The sequence below is a fragment of the Semicossyphus pulcher genome, unplaced genomic scaffold (genome assembly GCF_022749685.1).
Source record: "Semicossyphus pulcher isolate SPU_LCO1_2020_fin unplaced genomic scaffold, fSemPul1.0.p SCAF_16, whole genome shotgun sequence".
Classification (NCBI taxonomy): domain Eukaryota; kingdom Metazoa; phylum Chordata; class Actinopteri; order Labriformes; family Labridae; genus Semicossyphus; species Semicossyphus pulcher.
In genome coordinates this window covers 10,018,277-10,037,277 of record NW_027211670.1, presented here as the reverse complement: position 1 = coordinate 10,037,277, position 19,001 = coordinate 10,018,277, and the positions used below count along the sequence as shown (strand labels likewise).

At 45.1% G+C, this 19,001-nt stretch overlaps 1 protein-coding gene across 2 annotated transcripts in view; it reads left to right on the top strand.

The window, feature by feature from the left end:
- Nucleotides 1-19,001, top strand: part of trrap (transformation/transcription domain-associated protein) — an 88,336-nt gene that overhangs the window by 19,438 nt on the left and 49,897 nt on the right. Inside the window, exons 29-43 of one of the 2 annotated variants that reach the window (XM_069664117.1) lie at nucleotides 157-225; nucleotides 1,328-1,348; nucleotides 1,834-1,953; nucleotides 3,239-3,358; nucleotides 3,592-3,756; nucleotides 3,883-4,064; nucleotides 4,185-4,383; nucleotides 7,495-7,623; nucleotides 9,011-9,277; nucleotides 9,771-9,977; nucleotides 12,609-12,767; nucleotides 13,153-13,293; nucleotides 14,804-14,914; nucleotides 15,599-15,745; nucleotides 18,639-18,852. In XM_069664117.1, the coding sequence (XP_069520218.1) occupies nucleotides 157-225; nucleotides 1,328-1,348; nucleotides 1,834-1,953; nucleotides 3,239-3,358; nucleotides 3,592-3,756; nucleotides 3,883-4,064; nucleotides 4,185-4,383; nucleotides 7,495-7,623; nucleotides 9,011-9,277; nucleotides 9,771-9,977; nucleotides 12,609-12,767; nucleotides 13,153-13,293; nucleotides 14,804-14,914; nucleotides 15,599-15,745; nucleotides 18,639-18,852 (2,251 nt within the window). The remainder of the gene's footprint in view (nucleotides 1-156; nucleotides 226-1,327; nucleotides 1,349-1,833; nucleotides 1,954-3,238; nucleotides 3,359-3,591; nucleotides 3,757-3,882; nucleotides 4,065-4,184; nucleotides 4,384-7,494; nucleotides 7,624-9,010; nucleotides 9,278-9,770; nucleotides 9,978-12,608; nucleotides 12,768-13,152; nucleotides 13,294-14,803; nucleotides 14,915-15,598; nucleotides 15,746-18,638; nucleotides 18,853-19,001) is intronic. The other variant, XM_069664118.1, reaches the window with a different exon arrangement.

Here is a 19,001-nt window from a genome sequence, read left to right as displayed (position 1 = left end):
ACGTTATACCCCGTGTCTTATAGGAGTTTTTGTCAGTGGGAGAAATAATGTTTTTCATTACTTGCATATCTTTAATAATTATTTAGTCTTGTTTTTGCAATTGAACTAGATGGGTATGCACACAGTCTCAGTCTTATATCTCTCTATCTTTCTCAGCAACACCTGAGGAAGTGGATGGAGGTGGTTGTAATAACACACAAGGGTGGCCAGCGCAGTGATGGCAGTGTAAGTATCCACAGTTCAGACAGACCACACAGTACCATACACATACCTCTCTACCCTGAGAAATGCAACACAAATGTAAAGCCTTCATCATTCAGTATATGTAGATGTTTCTTTAATCTTCTTTAGCAGAATCTTTTAACGCAGCACAGAAGCAGCCACAGCCTGTAGGAGCAGGTCAATACAGCTGTCTACTGGCACCTTTTATTGTTCAGTTCATCTGTCCCGCCGAGCCGCGCAGCTCTCACTGACGGGGGCAGAGACATTGCCCCTTATGCACACAAAGCCACAGTCACATGTAGTCAACACCTCCTCAATGTGGCCTCCTCCCAGATGAGTTGTGAGTGGCCATATTACAATCAATGATTAATTAGGCGCCAGGCAGGCGGTGGTGGGCCCAGCGCTGCGTCTCCTCATTATCTCCCCGACAGATAACCTTGTAAAGGCAGAGAAAAGGTGAGAGAGGAGGAGGAGGAGGCGGTGGGGGGAACAGTTGCCTTTCCCCTCATAGAAATAATGCCCCTTCTCTTTATGTGAACTCATCCTGCTGTATCTCAAACTGGTGCGTTTAATTAGATGCAAATTGGCCCTTTGTCTTTCCCTCCGTCCAACTCTTTGTGGTCTTTGTGGGGGTTGACAGCGAGGCTGGCAGTGACAATAAAAGCCGGGGTCAGGGGGTGAATGAGCCGGGTCTGATAAAGACAGGGACGGAGTAGGGCTGAGCAGGATGGTGCAGACATGAAGGCATGAAACAGGGTTATCAGGGTGGAGGAAAATAGGGAGTCAGGAGAATAATTTTTAATTTGACTGAAAGGGTTTAATGTCACTTCCTGTATTCTTGACCTGATATCTGTCTGAAGAGTGTTTTCCCCCTAAATGCCATCTAACATCCCAGCGTGGCTCCTGCCCCGCGATTCCACCCTGCGCTGAGAAAAGGTGTTCACTAGGTCCCCTCGTAAAGGTTGCTGCTGTCCTCCCATTTCATTATCACCCTGTCTTATCTGCTCACCTTCCACATGGCACAAAGACAGACAACACACAGACACACAAAAATGCACACAAACTGCTCTGCTGACTCTGATCATTGTCTCCCGTTCCGGTACAGCCTGCGTTGGAGGGTGTTGAGGTGAGATGTGACCTGGTGTTGCGCCCTCTGTTGGTGACTAAACTTAGTTATAATAACCAATGTTGTGCTGGTGATTTGAACCAATGTTGTTGTAGTGGTGCTGGTCGAGTCGCCCTGTTTTTCTGTGTCCGTGTGTCTGTTTGCGTCTTTAGAAATGTTTCTGTCATCACTTACCACATATTTTAACTGTTTTAGAATTGTTTCTCTTTGACCTGCTACAATATAAATGATAAAATGTTTTAAAAATGATCATAAAACTGTTTTTTATTTTTTATAACCTGTGCAAATGTTATCCAAGGACACAAGCCAGTGGTTGATTTAACAATCTAATAAGCACAAGTTGCATTTTCAGTGACTAAGATTCACCCTCGTCTTTCCGCAGTGGCTGTCCATCAAGACTGTCTGTCCTTGTCTCCTGTCCGTCCTCTCCACAAGCATATTTATTCACTCTGTTTTTTACTCCTCTTTTATTTATCTTCCTCCAGGAGATGAAGATCTGCTCCGCCATCATCAACCTCTTCCACCTGATCCCAGCCGCACCGCAGACTCTGGTCAAACCTCTGCTGGAGGTGGTCATGAAGACGGAGAGGGCCATGCTCATAGAGGTAGGAGCCCAAATGCATTCTTAAGACACACTGTGAGGGATTGTCGAGTCCTACTTCAAAAGCAGCAGAGAAAATACATCACAGGCGGGGGACAATGAAGACCTTTGGAGGATTATATGCAGTTTGCTCTTGTTTTGTGTCTGATTGTGGAGAGAAGCTGTCTGCACCTCCACTCTCTGCTGCGCGGTGCTGCGCTCTCAGGCATTAGTTGAGCGCACGCTGACGGATCTCAACTCCATCCACAGATCGATGATGAGCAGGGAGAGGAGGGGGCAGCTCTTTCAACAGTTTACTGTAAAGTCCAGACTCGACCAGTGTTTACTAGTTTTAACTCCCGCAACAGCAGCTCGTCCAGATACATTAATCTCCATCTGCATAACAGCTTCAGACCGCAGGTGTATCCCTGCATGCCTGGGTTGAGCCTCAGACAGCTCCAGATCGATTGGTCTCCCGATTGCTATTATAATAATATTGACAATATATTATTAACAGAATGTTTTTACAGACAAATACATTTTTTGAGGTGGAATTGTCGTCATGATCGTTTGAAACTCAGAGCGTGACAGCCCTTTAAATACTGCGCAGCAGTTACCACCAGCTCTCTGCAGGCAGTAATATTTTCACTCTAACTGTGCGGTGCTGATAGCCCTGCTGTTTGTGAATTAGGTGCTTTTTGCCACGAGGCTCATTTGCGTAGAAAGGGGCCAAATTTGAGCCGAATGTTTGCATAATGACTCATTTACATATGCGTAAATTAACCCTCTGCGTGTGCATCGAGAATGAGGCGGGGTCTTTTTGTGTCAGGTTTAGCGGGCGCAAAAGCCGCACAATCTTTTAGTGAATTCCCCCCTAAATTGTGTCGTGTAGATGAATGAAGTTTGGACTGGATTAATTGGTGCAATGGGGAAATAAGGAAATTGCACAAGTTAAAAATGACGTTGTTTTGATTTAAAGGATGTTACAGCTTCAAAAAGGGTCCCTTACATTACTCAAGACACTTTGAAGGCTAAATATGCCGTGCATTGTAATTTTACAATAAAAACTCTCCCCATAATCTCTTGATGTTAATTTTTCTTCCTGGGATAACAGTCCTAATCCTATTTGATCCATCTCAGATGTATATTGTTAACAGCACATAAAACCTGCTATTAAGGCTTCAAAGATCTTCAGAAGGAAGTGATAGAATCTAAATCTGCATTTGCTGTCCTGAAAACCCCTCTGTTTCTCTCCCCTCTGTTTCTCTCCCCTCTGTTTCTCTCCTCCTCCCTCATCCCTCCCTCACCAGGCCGGCAGTCCTTTCAGGGAGCCTTTGATCAAGTTCTTGACGCGTCACCCCTCTCAGACCGTGGAGCTGTTCATGATGGAGGCTACGCTGAACGACCCCCAGTGGAGCCGCATGTTCATGGTCAGACACCGGCAGCTCAAAGTTGCTGTCCCTAAAGTCTTTTCATTGACACACTTGCACAGAATTGTTCTGCCTCATTAGTGAGTGGAGATGAGATGAGACTCTGTCGTCCTGTTAATGTGGGTCAATTCCAGTAATAATTCTGGTAAAAATCTGGGTAATGTTTTGTTACAGTTGTTGATCAAAACACTTTTCGGGGTAGAGTTAAAGAATGTGTGTTTGTTTGTATACAGAGTTTCCTGAAACACAAAGACGCCAAACCACTGAGAGACGTCCTGGCGTCTAATCCGAACCGCTTCGTCCCCCTGCTGGTTCCCGCTGGAACTGCGGCAACTGTTCGACCGGGATCTCCCTCCACCACCACAGCCAGACTGGACCTACAGTTTCAGGCTATTAAGGTACATATGATTCATGCATCAGTTTATACACAACCATGTCTTGTCAGCGTAGATTTATATATGTGTAAAATAACCTCCCGTACTTCCATCATTAACCTCTAGTTCTGCTTCATCTCCTCCGTGCAGATTATCAGCATCATAGTGAAGAATGATGAGGGCTGGCTGGCAGGGCAGCACTCCCTGGTCAGCCAGCTGAGGCGAGTCTGGGTCAGCGAGGCCTTCCAGGAGAGACACCGCAAAGACAACATGGCTGCCACCAACTGGAAGGAGCCCAAGCTGCTGGCATTCTGCCTGCTCAGCTACTGCAAGTATGTACTGCTATTCAGAATTTACCTAAAGTTTGACAAGGATGGCGAAAGGCCTGAAAATGAACTCATTGGGCCAGCTGTTAATACACAGAGGCATTGACCCCCCTGTCTTCTCCACAGGCGTAACTACTCCGAGATCGAGCTGCTGTTCCAGCTGCTGCGGGCCTTTACAGGTCGCTTCTTGTGCAACATGACCTTCCTTAAGGAGTACATGGAGGAGGAGATTCCCAAGAACTACTCCATTGCGCAGAAACGGTCCCTGTTCTTCCGCTACGTCGAGTTCAATGACCCACACTTCAACGATGAGCTTAAAGCTAAGGTACATACACAGATTGTCGTAGCTGGAGATTGTTTGTCTTTATGCCAAGAAAACACAAAATTCTTGAGTGTCTGTTCAGCTCGCTTACTTTGCTTCCTCAACCTGATCCCTGTGACTTCTGCGGTCGGTGTGATGTGAAGCAGAAGTTCTTTGACATCAGCAGGAAGGTCATTCTGTCTGGCTCCAGACCCTCCGAGGCTCACAGATGAATGCGTTTGTCCTCTCTACCTGACCTGCTGCTCCGAGCATTACAATCATTCGGGCTGCTTTTTAATTAAGCTCACTCTCTCGCATTCATGCCCCCACGCTTAAACACACATATAGCTCGCACACACATTTTGCACAGATGTAACAGGCACACAACCTGGCACAGAGGCGCAACAGCACTAATGTTAAGTACAAACGGGTCAGCCTGCGCTTGGCACACTGTAGCGCATAACCAAAAGACTGTGTGGCCAGAATACACAACTGTACACACACAGACACACAATCACAATCAGCTCAATGGGTTGTTTCTCCCAAGGCCGAGAAGCTGAGTTTTATTTTTTAGCGGAGCAGAGTTTAGTTTCTTACACCCCCACCCCCCATCGGAAGTTTGCTCATGTTGTTGTTTTTCCCTTAATTGTCCTCCTCTGGTGCGCAGCAGATGCTAGCTGTGCGTGTGAGGCGGAGAGACAGACAGGCAGACAGAGAGAGGATGTGTTTTTTTGGGGGGGATATGTTTGTGTTGATTGGTGTATGAGTCGTGAGTGTGGGTGTTACCTCCACTGACATTTAAATAATTGCCTTTAGCATTTCCCCAGAAGCCTAATATCACAGGCTAGTGTGTGTGTGTGTGTGTGTGTGTGTGTTGCATCACAGGGCTACGGGATGATATTTCTCTATGAGCAAGACACTAGAGGAGTACGTAAGAGAGAGGAGGAGAGAGACAGTGTGGGACCGCAGCAGCAGCAATGAATCATCTGTGATGGCACAGACTGACCTCATGCTGCTCCTGTGCTGCTTCTTTTGTTTAATCCACAGTTCCTACAGAAACCGCATCCGTGCTGCGTTCAGAAGCGTTCGACTATTCATGGAGTACATTTCAAACAGACAAGCAAACAAACAAGTGTACGAAATTAATGAAGCAAAGCGCATCTGTTTCACATTCTGCTCCTTTTATTTTATTTCTGATAAGACGTGCAGTACGACAACATCAGACAGGGTCTGCATGCTGCACTAGTTTCACTGCAATCAAACTTCAGACGAGCCAATGCCTATTTTTGTTTGTCTACTTTGAGGTGTATCTGTGTGTAACAGACACAGATGTAGATATCGGAAGAAAGAATAATTACTAAGCACTCACACACAGGACCCACCGCACATGCATTAATGGAGAGATGTCAGAGTGAGGGGGCTGCACATGGACATGCGCCCTGAGCAGTTGGGGGATTCGGTGCCTTGTTCAAGGACACCTCGACGAAGCCGAGGAAAGGAGCTGGCACCTCTCCAGCTACCAGCCCCAATTCCACCCTCGGTCCGTACCGAGACTTGAACCAGCCGTCCTCTGGTAACCCACAGCTGTGAGTCAGGTGTGGGTGAAGAGGCCAGACATGTATTACAGTTTCTAAGGAGTGTTTACTCACTTAGTAAATTCACGTTAATAGATGAAGTGCATTCATTGTCTCAAATTAAGCAGTCAGATTCAGACATATCACAAAACCAGTTGATCAAAATATTATAATTGAAGCAATGTTCTGAAAACAACAGCTCACCTTGACTGTGTGAGGTTTGAGATTTCTGCAGAATGCAGCTCTTCACGTACCTCCTCCGTCTCTGAAACTGATCCACTGACACAAAAACGCTTACAATATGACATAAACATGTCAGCTTTAAGATCAAAATGACCATGCATCACATGCTCCTTTGATGATCTCCCAAACTGGGAAGTCCCTCTTCGAATTTCTGTGTTTGCGAGGTTAAAGTCGTAATGTGGAAATAACGTGGATCCAAAAACGATGTGGAGTATTTAATTGTTCAGCACTAATGGTAAATGGACTGTACAGGGTGGAGAACTGCAGCAGGCAGATGCGCAGGGAGTCTAGAAGGTCAGCCCGCTTCTCTGGATCCAGAATCTCTATCAAATACTTGCATTGATAATTCTTTGTCTGCTGTTTTACTCATTGTTATGGCGGCAAGTCGCGTGCCAACGTTTTTATTTGACTTTAAGGGTTGTTGTTCCGACTTGAGAGGACGTTCACGTGAGTTTCCCCAGTCAGGAACTTGTTTTTCGGATTATATTAACACCGCATGAATGCAGGGTTAGACCTTTACAACTCTAGGCCCCCATGCAATGCCAGTATCGCCTTTCTTTGCAACACACGCACACGCACACGCACACGCACACGCACACACACACACACTTCTAGTTTGGTTTATGGTGTGGAAATTGGATTTAAAACCGAGTGAGATCCTGGCTTCTTCACCAGAGCTATTACGGGTGCACACATCTAACACACACAGCCTTCAAGAGCACAACTAACAGCGTTACAGAAATCCACTGCGATCGCACAGTGATTGATGTGAGAGCAGCTCAGAATTAATAGGAACAGATGAGACTGAAGAACAGCCTGGTGCTGCATGCGTTTTCTTTGCGTCTTCATTTACGCGTGTGTGTTTTTCTGCATGCGTGTGCGACTCCCATCAACCGTGCATGTGCATTGTGCAGCGCGGGTGTGAATAATGTGCTAACGGAGGAGCTTGAACATATGCTGCCGCAGCTCGTTCTCAGCTGAGCGATGCCCCGTCCTCCCCAATGATGGATTGAACAGGGGGGTTCATTAACAGATAGCAGCTTCTTTAATAAACGCAGTCGTTAGCTGTATTGTGGCCGGGTTATTCTGCATTTCACCGGCTAATCGAGGCTTCGTAATCCCCCTTGTCTTGAAACGTCACAAGTCTTATAAGTTGTTTTTGACATTACTGTGCCTTTATGCTTCAACTCTTTTGTTTCTAATGAATCAAAGTTGAATCCCCTGTTGTTATCCCTCTGAAAAGGACCTGTGAAATCCATACTAGTCTTTGAAAACCTCAAGGCCAATCATTTCACTTTGTGTTTTCCCCATCTCACAGGTTCTGCAGCACATCCTGAATCCAGCGTTCCTCCACAGCTTTGAGAAAGGGGAAGGTGAACAGCTGCTCGGACCGCCCAACCCCGAGGGAGACAATCCTGAAAGCATCACCAGCGTCTTCATCACTAAGGTACGCACGCACACATGCATACGCTCGCAGGCGTGCGGTTTCCTCCTCTTCCCATTCATCCAGCTCTCTTCTCCCTCCATTTGTTCATTACTCACCAGCTTTGTCTCTCCATCCATCTCTCTGATTTCATTACCTGCTGCATTTCCTCTCATAATGCCTTATCAGTCCGGCACATCTCCATACTCTCAGTCACCATCAACTACGTCCCACTTAGTCTGATTCTTCTCCTCTCGTGTCCTCCACACTTCTTGATCATTTAATTGCAGTAATTCCATCTCTCTCCTCTTCCTTTCCTCTCCCATCCGTCTTTATTTCCTCTCTCTCTCTCGCTCTCCCACGGGTCCCTCTTTTTCCATCACGTTTCATTCATCAGACCAGACTATAATTCCCGGTGTAAATGTCACGGTGTGACCAAGCTAAAGGTCAGCGTGTTTGTTTGTGCTGTGGCAGGTCTCATCACTGCCTAACACAAGGCCTAATGGCTGCTAATGGCTCCCTTTCCAGTCTGGTTAAAACTCGTTTCCTCACTCATCTCGCTCTCTGTGTGTCCTCTCCTCTGTTCTGTATCTCTCAAGGGAACTCGCATGTTTATGGCTTTTTTGAATGAGGAGCTGTCTGTTTTTGTAAAAGGTGTTGAAAAATGGTCTAAAATATACTGACAGTGTGGTGCAATGTCACTGAAATTTAATTCTGGGAAGTAAATATTAGTCAGAACTCTGGAAACTAAGGTAATTCACTCGATTGAGAGTTTGTCTTTCTTATTTATGCTTGTTGTAGCCACTGTCAGTCAAAGCTGGTATCCTCTGTCATCGAAAGAAGCAATAATATTTGAAATTGGCGCCATAGCTGTGGAGAAAGTTGTACAAACAGCTCGTGGTTTCGCCCATTCTACATTCCTACAACACCCAGCGTGCATTGTGCCCCTCCCTCTGAAAGGAACGGCCCAGCTCAGATGGCTCAGAGCGGTACAGAATCCGTAATACGACGAGAATATACTGGTGGATCGTCAAACAAATCTTCAGGTCTGCAGTCTACATTTCAAACCTGACGACTTTGAATGAGACGTGACATCGGAGGCGGGCTTCCTAGATTGAGGAAGTGTAGTTCAGCTAGCTTTTTTTCCAGGGCCCATTGGAGAAGCGGATAGCATCCTCCAAAGGCACAGAGCGACATTGCATTTTTTTCCTACCATAATGGCATTAGCTCCCCATGATAGGACTGAGATTGAAAATCAGCCCTTTAAGTAATCTCAGACTTCTATTGACCACAGTTGGCGCCTGGTATGAATTGGCAAAAATGGCAAAATTGGCAAATGGCAAAAAACGGTCCCTAATTCCTATACACTCAAAAGTCTTTAACCCTGCATGCCTCCTCTCCCCCCTCCAAGGTTCTGGATCCCGAAAAGCAGGCTGACCTTCTGGACTCCCTGCGCATCTGCCTGCTGCAGTTCTCCACCCTGCTGGTGGAGCACGCGCCCCACCACATTCACGACAACAACAAGTCACGCAACAGCAAGCTGCGGCGCCTCATGACCTTCGCCTGGCCGTGCCTGCTGCCCAAAGCCTGCGTGGACCCCGCCTGCAAATACAGCGGCCACCTACTCCTGGCCCACATCATCGCAAAGTTCGCCATTCACAAGAAGATTGTCCTGCAGGTGAGAAGGACTGCAAATACAACAAGGCTGATTTATGTAGCCTTATAAGATTAATCGATGCCTATACTCAGTCTCATATTCTACATCCATTCTAATATGATGCTTAAGGGGTCTTTAAAACCTACTGAGGAGTTTTAACTGACTATGGAACACTCTCTATTTAATGCTGATGCATCTATCTGACCTACAAAAGCAAAAAAGACAATTAGCTATAAGACAACTTTGTCATAGTTATTTTTAATGCCTGTCAGAGATGTCACATGGTTGGATTATGATCAAGCGTCAACGACATGCAGACCAGAAGAGCCTTTGTTTTGGCGTGGCTAAGAAAGCCACTTTAAAGGCAGCAGGTGGAGACAGTTTAATAGGGAATGCTACATGTGTAGGACAGGATCAGCTGAGCGATCAGACATACAGTTCTCATAGCTGCTTTAAAAGCAGTTAAGTTAACAGTAAAAGGATGCATTAAAAAGTGTTATTTTTCTCTGTACAGGTCTTCCACAGCCTACTGAAGGCCCACACCATGGAGGCCCGGGCCATTGTACGGCAGGCCATGGCCATCCTGACCCCGGCCGTGCCCGCCCGCATGGAGGACGGCCACCAGATGTTGACGCACTGGACTCGCAAAATCATCGTGGAGGAGGGCCACACCGTGCCGCAACTGGTGCACATACTGCATCTCATTGTGCAGCACTTCAGGGTGAGTCAGCCGGAGTGGAATGTATTAAGTCCAGTGTGTTCGTACGGGCTGGGCGGGGAAGAGAGCGCGGTCAAAACAACTTTAATTCCTTTACCTGTAAAGCACAATAATTATGCAGGATTTCACTGAGAATATTTACATTTTGTGGCGTTCATCCCCATTTACACCTCATTAAGTTGCACCTTTTAAAGGATGATTAATAACTGACTATCAAATACAAGCATCTCAATCTTTACATTTCATATTAAACCAGCTTAAACGAACGCTCTTGTGTACATTATTGGCCATTTGTCGCTCCTTCCAGCTCCCTGCTCAGTGTGACTTTGGTAACTGCAGGGAGCCACATGCGGGGAGAAACAGTGGAGAAGCTATTTTTACTGATTATTTGAGTGCCCTGAATTCTATGACGCCTCTTAACCAGTCCTTATGGGAATAGAACATCATCATTAAAAGTTGGATTATCTTGTATGCCCCAGTTAAAGTTTTTATGATCTGAGTAAGTCAACTGAATTTGAGTTTTATATCGACAGCAGCGGAGATGGCGGCGTTGTGCTTTGTCGCCTCCTCCTATGCGAAAGCTGGTTCATTCATCACCGGGCAGTAGAGTTAATGGTATCTGCCTTCTGCCTGTAATCGCCTTAATGCAGATCCATTTCCCAGACACTCTTCTCAATCATGATCAGCGGAGTCAAAGAGCACCCAGTGTGCCACACCAGAAAAGGATCATTGGCCTTTATGTCCGCCTTCCTCCCTAAACTTCTCCGACACTTTGTGCCCTCTCGCTTCTTCAGCCGATGTTCACCGCCTCGCCGGTCAGGAAGCGACGGTCTCTTAGCAGAAGACTGACATTTTCCTCAGCTCCCCTCTCTATCTCGCTGACAGGCTGCTCTCACTGGGCCAGATGACTAATCTAATGTAATCACATCAGCATAATTACACTGGGGAGAAGATAATGACAGACAGATGAGAGACTCGGTGTGTGTGTGTGTGTGTGTGTTTGATAAAGAAATAGTGAGATTGCGTGCGCGCGTGTTTGTCTGTGTGCACACGTGATGGACAGGGCTTAGCCACTCTGTCATTAAGGAGCTGTGAAGCCCCGCTCTATCGGCTGTAATTACCCTCAAAGTGAGAAGCTTTAATATTCTTTGACACCGGCAACAGCCCTCAGATAGACATCTCATCTCTTGCTCTTTTGTCTGTGTGCGTCTGTGTGAGTTTGTGAGTCCCAGTTCAGTTGGCGGCGAAGCTAAGTGACTCTCGAGTGTGACTCTCGAGAGTGTGAATTCTCAGGGCGTAAGTGTGTGTCATCATGTCCTTGAGACTAAGTGGGAATACGACTTCAGAGTTTGCCTCTTCTGACTCTGGGTCTCAAAGTGATTGAGCACCCCCCGTTTAGCTTTGCATGTGTTATCACTTTAACATCTAGAGCAAAGGATCAGAAGCATTTTTAATTTTGGCAGCGTTTGTGATAACACTTCTGTGTGCAGGTGACTGCTTACCTTGATGCCTTTAACTAAGACTTAGACTGTCAACTGAGAGTTGTGTAATCTGAGTACAATGCCATCCTAACTCCATCTTGCTGCAACAGATCTAGCGTCTTCTTGGAAAACCTAAAGTCAGACATGAAGAATCGCACTTGACATGGATGCAGTGTTAATTTTGGCAGCTATTTTAGATTTAGTCTGAGTCTTTTACCCTTTATAGTCCATTTTAATCCAGTTTTAGTCAGTAAAAAGTCACATTTTAGTCATTACATTTACATCCTCACATTAATTGTTTCCTGGCGATGTTCTGCACAGGCAATTTAGATCCTCAGCTGAAGTTATATCTAAATAGAAACTTCTGGAACGTAACGTTACGCTTGTAAAGCCACAGAACGAAGCCGTGCAGTTACAGTAGCACACGCTGCACATTCCTCTCTTGTCTCATTCACAGCAGCAGTGTTGGAATTTATTGCTTAAAATTTTTTTATACATTCACCATTGCTTCTTATTTAAACAGTCTGGCTGAAGCAGGCAGCCGGTGATTGCTCCTTTTTGTGTGCGTCAAAATTTTGTTAATGAAAACAAAACACGCGTATTGTCAGAGTTTTTATTGTCAATGGTGTTTAGCTCGTTGACATCTCGTCTCCGCCATGGAAAAATTCTATCAAAAGTCATAATTTTCATTAACGAAATTAACACTGCATGGGCGCACTGCAACTTGACATACATAGACTTGCAACAAATGTCATGTTGTGTTCATGGAGCAGAGTTTCTTTATGTCTGTGTGTTTGGGTTCACTCTCTGGTAGGAACATAGAACGGGAGAGTGTTTCTGTGTGAGGTTTGTTTTGTGTTGACACAAAGTTGAGGTGTTTCCTCCTTTGCAAAACAGCACTGTTTGTAAGGTTATAATCTTGTATAATTATCATCACTCATGTCACCACTCTTCCTTACTCTGATTCTGCTTTTGGTTTTTGCCAAAAACTGGAGGCTGAAGTTGTAAAATATCCAAATAAAAAAGTAAAAAAAAATGCATATTCCACGTCCAACCTGACACTTGATGGTTTAAAATGCCACATATTGAATTACTAATGAATCATATACTCTTCATTCTTGTACATAAATTCTACTTACTTTGTTTTTTCCAGGTGTACTACCCCGTGCGTCACCACCTGGTGCAGCACATGATCAGCGCGATGCAGCGTCTGGGCTTCACCCCCAGCGTGACCATAGAGCAAAGGAAACTTGCTGTGGACCTCGCAGAGGTTGTTATCAAATGGGAGTTACAGAGGATCAAAGACCAGCAGGTGTGTAATCATGAATTTCTATAAATATACACACACATCACAGCAAAATCCAGCTGAATCCTGAGCTACATGCAGTTATTATTGACTTAAAATAGTGTCAGCCGTAGTGGTTTTTAAGTACCAATAACAGAAACAGTGTTAATGCGTAAGGTGTGCTGTTGACATAACTGTGCCACCAAATGATGTCGTAACACGATCGTTTATTTTAAAGGTTTGCAGTGGATCGCAGCCAACTGGGGATGCTTAATATTTCAGAATAAAAGCCTTTTGTAATAGATATTAAAACATTTTCTGAATCAATTTACATAAATTTTAAAGACTACTAACCCTAATATATGTGATGAAATCTTCTTTATCCTCTCCTCCCCTTTCTTACGTGTTGCAGCCGGAGTCCGATGCAGAAGCAGGCGCTGGCGGCGAGGGGACTAGCGCGGCTGCTGTGAAAAGAGGCCTGTCCCTGGAAGCTGCTACAGCCGCCGGACAGGACGTCAAGAGGTTCCGCACGGCAACCGGAGCTGCCTCCACGGTGAGCTTAGCGCACCCTCACTTACTTTCCAGTTGGCTTTGTAGTAGTTCTCTCTCTGGTTTCTCTGTAACACCCACCGAAAATGAACGATTCTATCCACTTACCTTGCCGCTTGTCCCATTGTTCCTCACTTTCTGAATGATTGCGAAACAATTTGAAAGACACTTTGATCAAACATTCATTTTTACATCTGCCTGAGACAAACACTTCCAACAAAAGAACAGCAGGGTTGTTGTTGCCTCGATCCATTTTTCCCTACAAAACTATTGAAGCGGCACATCTGTTTCATCTCGAGTCCCACTGTGATCTGTTGTTTTTGTAGTCACTAAAGTGGATGAGATGCCTTTGTTGCAAGTGGTGCCTGTTCGTAATCTAAATCTAAGTTTCTCAATTGATTCATCTCTGAAAACTAATCTTTAAAAATGGCATTATTTTTGAGAATGAAAAGAGTTCTCTGTTATTTGCATTAAGTTGTTATCACAGCCCTCCAGGTTTCGCTCGGCCCCCTAAAGATGCGGCCAACTGCATCTGCAGTCCAGTCACAGTCACATGTCTATGCGGCTGTTTGCCGTGATTAGGCGAATTTTGTTTTATTATTTGCCTCACTTATCAAATGAAAACAATATATACATAATCAGGGCTGTGACGGTAACCGCATGACAGCAACACCGTGTCCGAGAAAGACGGTAGAAAGGCCTGTATGCGTAGTGGCAGGAGGAAGAAGGTAAAGGATCACCACTAATACGTGCGCATGGAACCCCAGCACGCGAGCACGGCAGCTCGGCGTCTCTGACAGTCAGTTGATCAGGATGAAGGATAAATAAATTTACACCACAGTGAGTGACAGAAGGGATGGGGCTTTGCTGCTTGTGTTAGCTTTATAGACGGTAATAAAGTCTGTAATAATTGTTTCAAATTAAAATAAATAGAAGTAGTGTTAAAATAACTCCCTCTAGTTTACCCCCTAAAAACAGACGTCTTATATACCGGATTCTACGGTACAGCTTTTCAGCCGTCTACATACAGCATTCTGTAAACAACACAAATCAAACATTGCTCTTTTTTTCCCCATTGTAATAAGTTAAAAATCTACTAATACTTAAACAAAAGCTGCTAGACTTTCTCTGAGCACTAGCACTTTTATTGTTTAGGTCTTAATGACTGTAATTGCCAGCTTTTTTTTAACCAGATGTCAGGAGATAAATGCCAAAGTAGCATTTGCTTCTGCTTGTACCAAGAAAATGTTAATTGCCAAGAAAGTTACCGGAGTAAATATCAGAAAACCATAGTTGCAGTCTACTTTACCTGATAAATAATGCAGACAAAAACTGACTTTGTGCATCCTCCTTCATATTCCTTCCTGTGCAGGCAGGACTCAAGCAGCAGTTTTCAAGATTCTTAGCAAATTACAGTTTAAAATCGTCTTTATTTTGAGACTCTTTTCTTTGTATTCAAACAGAAAAATCTGACTTATGTATAATTGTTCATTGGTGTGTGTGTGTGTTTTTAGGTGTTTGGCCGCAGCCAGTCCATGCCAGGAACAGAGACCATGCTCACTAAGCCAGTCGAGAAACAACATACGGACACAGTGGTCAACTTCCTCATCAGGATTGCGTGCCAGGTAACACCGTAACTTACACACACATTCACACACACAAAGTACTCCATCTCTCTCTCACACACACACTGAGTACAGCTCCGCCATCCGTAGCGCCTGCCAGGTAGCACACAACTACGCTAACCCCCTCAGAGGTGAAGGTATGACACGCCTGGTGGCTGTCCTTAACACATCTCTACACACACACACACACACAGTCCTATATGTGTCTTCTCCTCACACAGCTGTCCCTCGCTCTAGTGCCAGTGCTGACCTTGGTTACAAGCCTGAAATAGACTGTTGAGATTTCGCTCACCTTGACTTTCCCTACCTTCTTTTTCCTGCCAGGCTCCATTCTCACTGTTCATCCAACCATCTCTGCTGAATTTAACCTTCTGGGCTCACTCGCTGCTCACAGAACAGACTGTAGAAACATAATCTTTTCTTTGTGTTCCACTTTATAACGCTGTATTGTGAGACTAAATTGATCCCTGTAGAATAATTGTATCGATTCTCTGGCCTCAGGGATTACCACGAGCCAAAAGACACCACACATATAGCTCATAGGGAGGGTGGAAATATGCAAACACGAGGATGGTCTCATTCCCGGATGTGTTGACAGTCCTTGTCTCTGCCCTGTGTGAAGGTGAAGACCCAATGTCTGTGATGATAATGATAACAATACCTTCCTCCCTGTCTCCTTTGTAGGTGAACGACAGCACCAACGTGGCCGGGTCTCCAGGGGAGCTGCTGTCCCGTCGCTGCGTTAGCCTGATGAAGTCCGCCCTCAGGCCCGAGATGTGGCCCCGCGCTGAGCTGAAGCTACAGTGGTTTGACAAGCTGCTTATGACAGTGGTAAGATGGCAGATGCTTTCAGAATGAATCAGTCAGGAATTATGCACCTTAATACTAGGGCTGCGCGATTATCACGATTATTTTAGAGATCTTTTTTATTGCACTTTCACATTTAAATAAACAAAGCAACACTTTCAGTTCCATTTTGTGCAAACTCAGATTTAACTTGGTTCTTTACCTTAATTTGTTGCATCTTCTTGAGGCAAAATGCAATGTAAGTTGCTTTGGTCATTTCTTTTGGAGTTGGGTGAAAAGGGTGTCCCGTCACTATAACGGATTTTTGACTTGATGCTGGACAAGGTTGGGGAGTAGCAATGTTATTCCTTATTGCACTTTGTGCTGTTTTTTCAGCCGGATGAACAAGTTAGGAAATACCTCCAAACAACCGATGACGAGCCGTTTCGAGGGATCGGTATTTCGGTTTAATAACTGACTCGCTCTCTTCCTTTTTTAGCATAACAACAAGCGACGACACAGCTGCTCTAGCCTCAGGACCCACCACCTCCTCCTTTGTGACAAATCCCGAACCAAATTTCTGAAATTTTTTAACCATTTATTTAAAGAAAACAATGCAGTATGGACCTGAGACAGAACAAAACATTACAGTATGTCAACATCACAAAACACAGCAGTATAGTAGTCGGGCAAAATGACCAGCAGGTAGTAGTGCATAAGAGGAAAATATATCCTCCACAATTATCTCAATAAGCTGCCTTTTTTTCTTTTTACAGAAATAAACTAAAAAATAAATGCAGCTACATTAGGGCTCATCAAGTTTCAAGAATGTAAAAGTAACTGTGAATACAAGGTACTACTGCACGTACATCATAGGAAACCCATGTCCTTCGAAATAAAAGTGCACATCTGCGACCCACTGAAAACAGCTCCGCGACCCGCTTTTGGGTCCCGACCCACGAGGTGAGAACCACGGTCCTGAATTACACGTTAGCACAAACAACACTTCAAAAAGGTGACCTATAATTATATGTTGATCGTGATGAAAAACGACAAACGGGCATTCTCGAGGATAGCTACGCATTTTCATCAGCTGCTGTAACCACGACAACCACAGACTCAGTCGGCTGAAAGTGGCCAGTTAACACGGTCACTCCTTGAACCACCGGTCTCTGTTGCCGCTCTAAACTGCCGCTGCAAAGTAGGCCTCTCTATCGCCCCCTGGTGGAGTGGCTGTTAGCTTCGGAGACGCCGTGGAGTTTTCTACGGACGGAGCACGCATTTAAACGTCAATATGTTTCATTAGGAACTGTTCAAGCTCATGTCGACATTTTGGGCCGTTTATATTTTGTCTTTTAACTACATTTCCAAGAAATCACTTGTCCATCACTGTGTCCATCTCTGCTTGGATTTTCCATTGATGAAAGTGTCCGTCTTATCTTTCCAATGTATTCTACCTGCAGATGTTATCATGATAAGTAAGAATAAAACAGTGTTTACAGATCATTTAAAGTTTCTAGTGAAAGTGTGCGTCATCACCGTGTTTCAGGCAAACAAGTTTAAATGAAATGCAAACATGCATCAAACAGTAAAGGTTGAATAATGCGTCTTTCCCAGAGCCTGCAGAAGTTTCCCCGTCCCTGCCTGAGCTCTCTCTTAGTGTTTGCTCTAACGTCTCCGAGTCCTTTGTCTCTTATCAGTAATACATGAAGTGAGGCGCCAACCACCATAATGACAAAATAATGACAGCGGCGAGATAACAGGAGTCTACCCGGGTTGGCCTGTGCCTTCTCGTTCAACCCCCCCGCCCCTCTTCGTCCTAAACTCCTCATCCTTTGCCTTCTGTATCGCCCCACTGTGCCTCTCTGAAGCCTTTCCTTCTGTCTCTTGCCACCGCTTCCTCCTCTCATCTCTTCTTTTCTTTTCAACCTCTTATCTCCTTCTCTCTTCTGTCTCTCTTTTTATCTGTTGCTCCTCTCCTTCTCTAGTCATCTCTCTGGTCCGATTCAACACCACGGTTCCGACAAGGTTATCAGCATGTGCCCGAGATTGTCACGTACTTCCCTTTTTCCTTTTTGGGGATCACTGCATCGGCTGCGCCCTTTTCTCTCCCTACACACACACACACACACACACACACACACACCCAATCAGCCCCTCTAGATCTCATGGGAATAGCCTGATAAACAAGGCCTGTAGGTCTTATGCAGATGCGCATACGCAAGCCCCGGCCCTTTGGGAGCATGCTCTACCTGCCCAGCCATCGTACTCAGACTAATGAACAATGCATTAAATCGGATTACCTCTTATCATCTCATTGTACCGGCATGGCAGTGATTAAGAGTCAGAAGGAGTGGCATGAGAGGGCAAACGAGGAGGGGCAGGGGAAGCAGCCACACACACATACATGCAAATGCCCCTATCTGCATGGCTCCAGATACAAGATCCCATTCTGTTAATACAGTGCCAAATCAATACTGGCCTAATATCTACCAGGAGCCTTATCACAGGAGTCACCTTGTTCATTAGCCGAGATTAGTGCCATGGATCTGTCCCAGATTATCCTCTTGGCCCTGCCATCTTGTAAACCTTGATTGCAATTTAGACAAAATTAGGACCCGATGTTGGCCATTGATCTTTAGTTTAGCAGCAATCACATCGCCTCGGTTCTTTTGTGCGAGAAATACCTCTGTGTGTGGACTATTGATTTCTGAGTTGTCTGGGAAAAAAGTTGAATGATTAATGCATCTGCTAAGGATTTTGTTCTGTAGTTTTTTTTGCTATATTTTGTTCTCTTGAAAGATGAGCCTGCTTATTCTTCTTGATGCAATATTATATTTATTAAGAGGCATAATTGGTGTTTATTATTGTCGCCTCTGGAACACAAAATATAAATGACTTTCTCTGCTCCACTGACTTCCTGGTTTCTCTTTCTCAGGAGCAGCCAGCTCAGGCTAACATCTCCAACATCTGCACCGGACTGGAGATCCTCTGCTTCCTGCTGACGGTGCTGCAGTCCCCGGCCATCCTGGCCCATTTCAAACCCCTCCAGCGGGGCATCGCTGCGTGCATGACCTGCGGGAACACCAAAGTGCTGCGGGCTGTCCACTCCCTCCTTTCTCGCCTCATGAGCATCTTCCCCACTGAGCCCAGTAAGTTGACACTCATAAACCAAAAAAACCCTGCATGTTGGGCTGCTTTAGAAATCGTTAAACCCCTTCTGTGTTAATTGAAGATGCCCCAAAATATTTGTTTTTTGTTGATGCTTAAATTTTAACGTTTGCATTTGCCATGTGCTAAA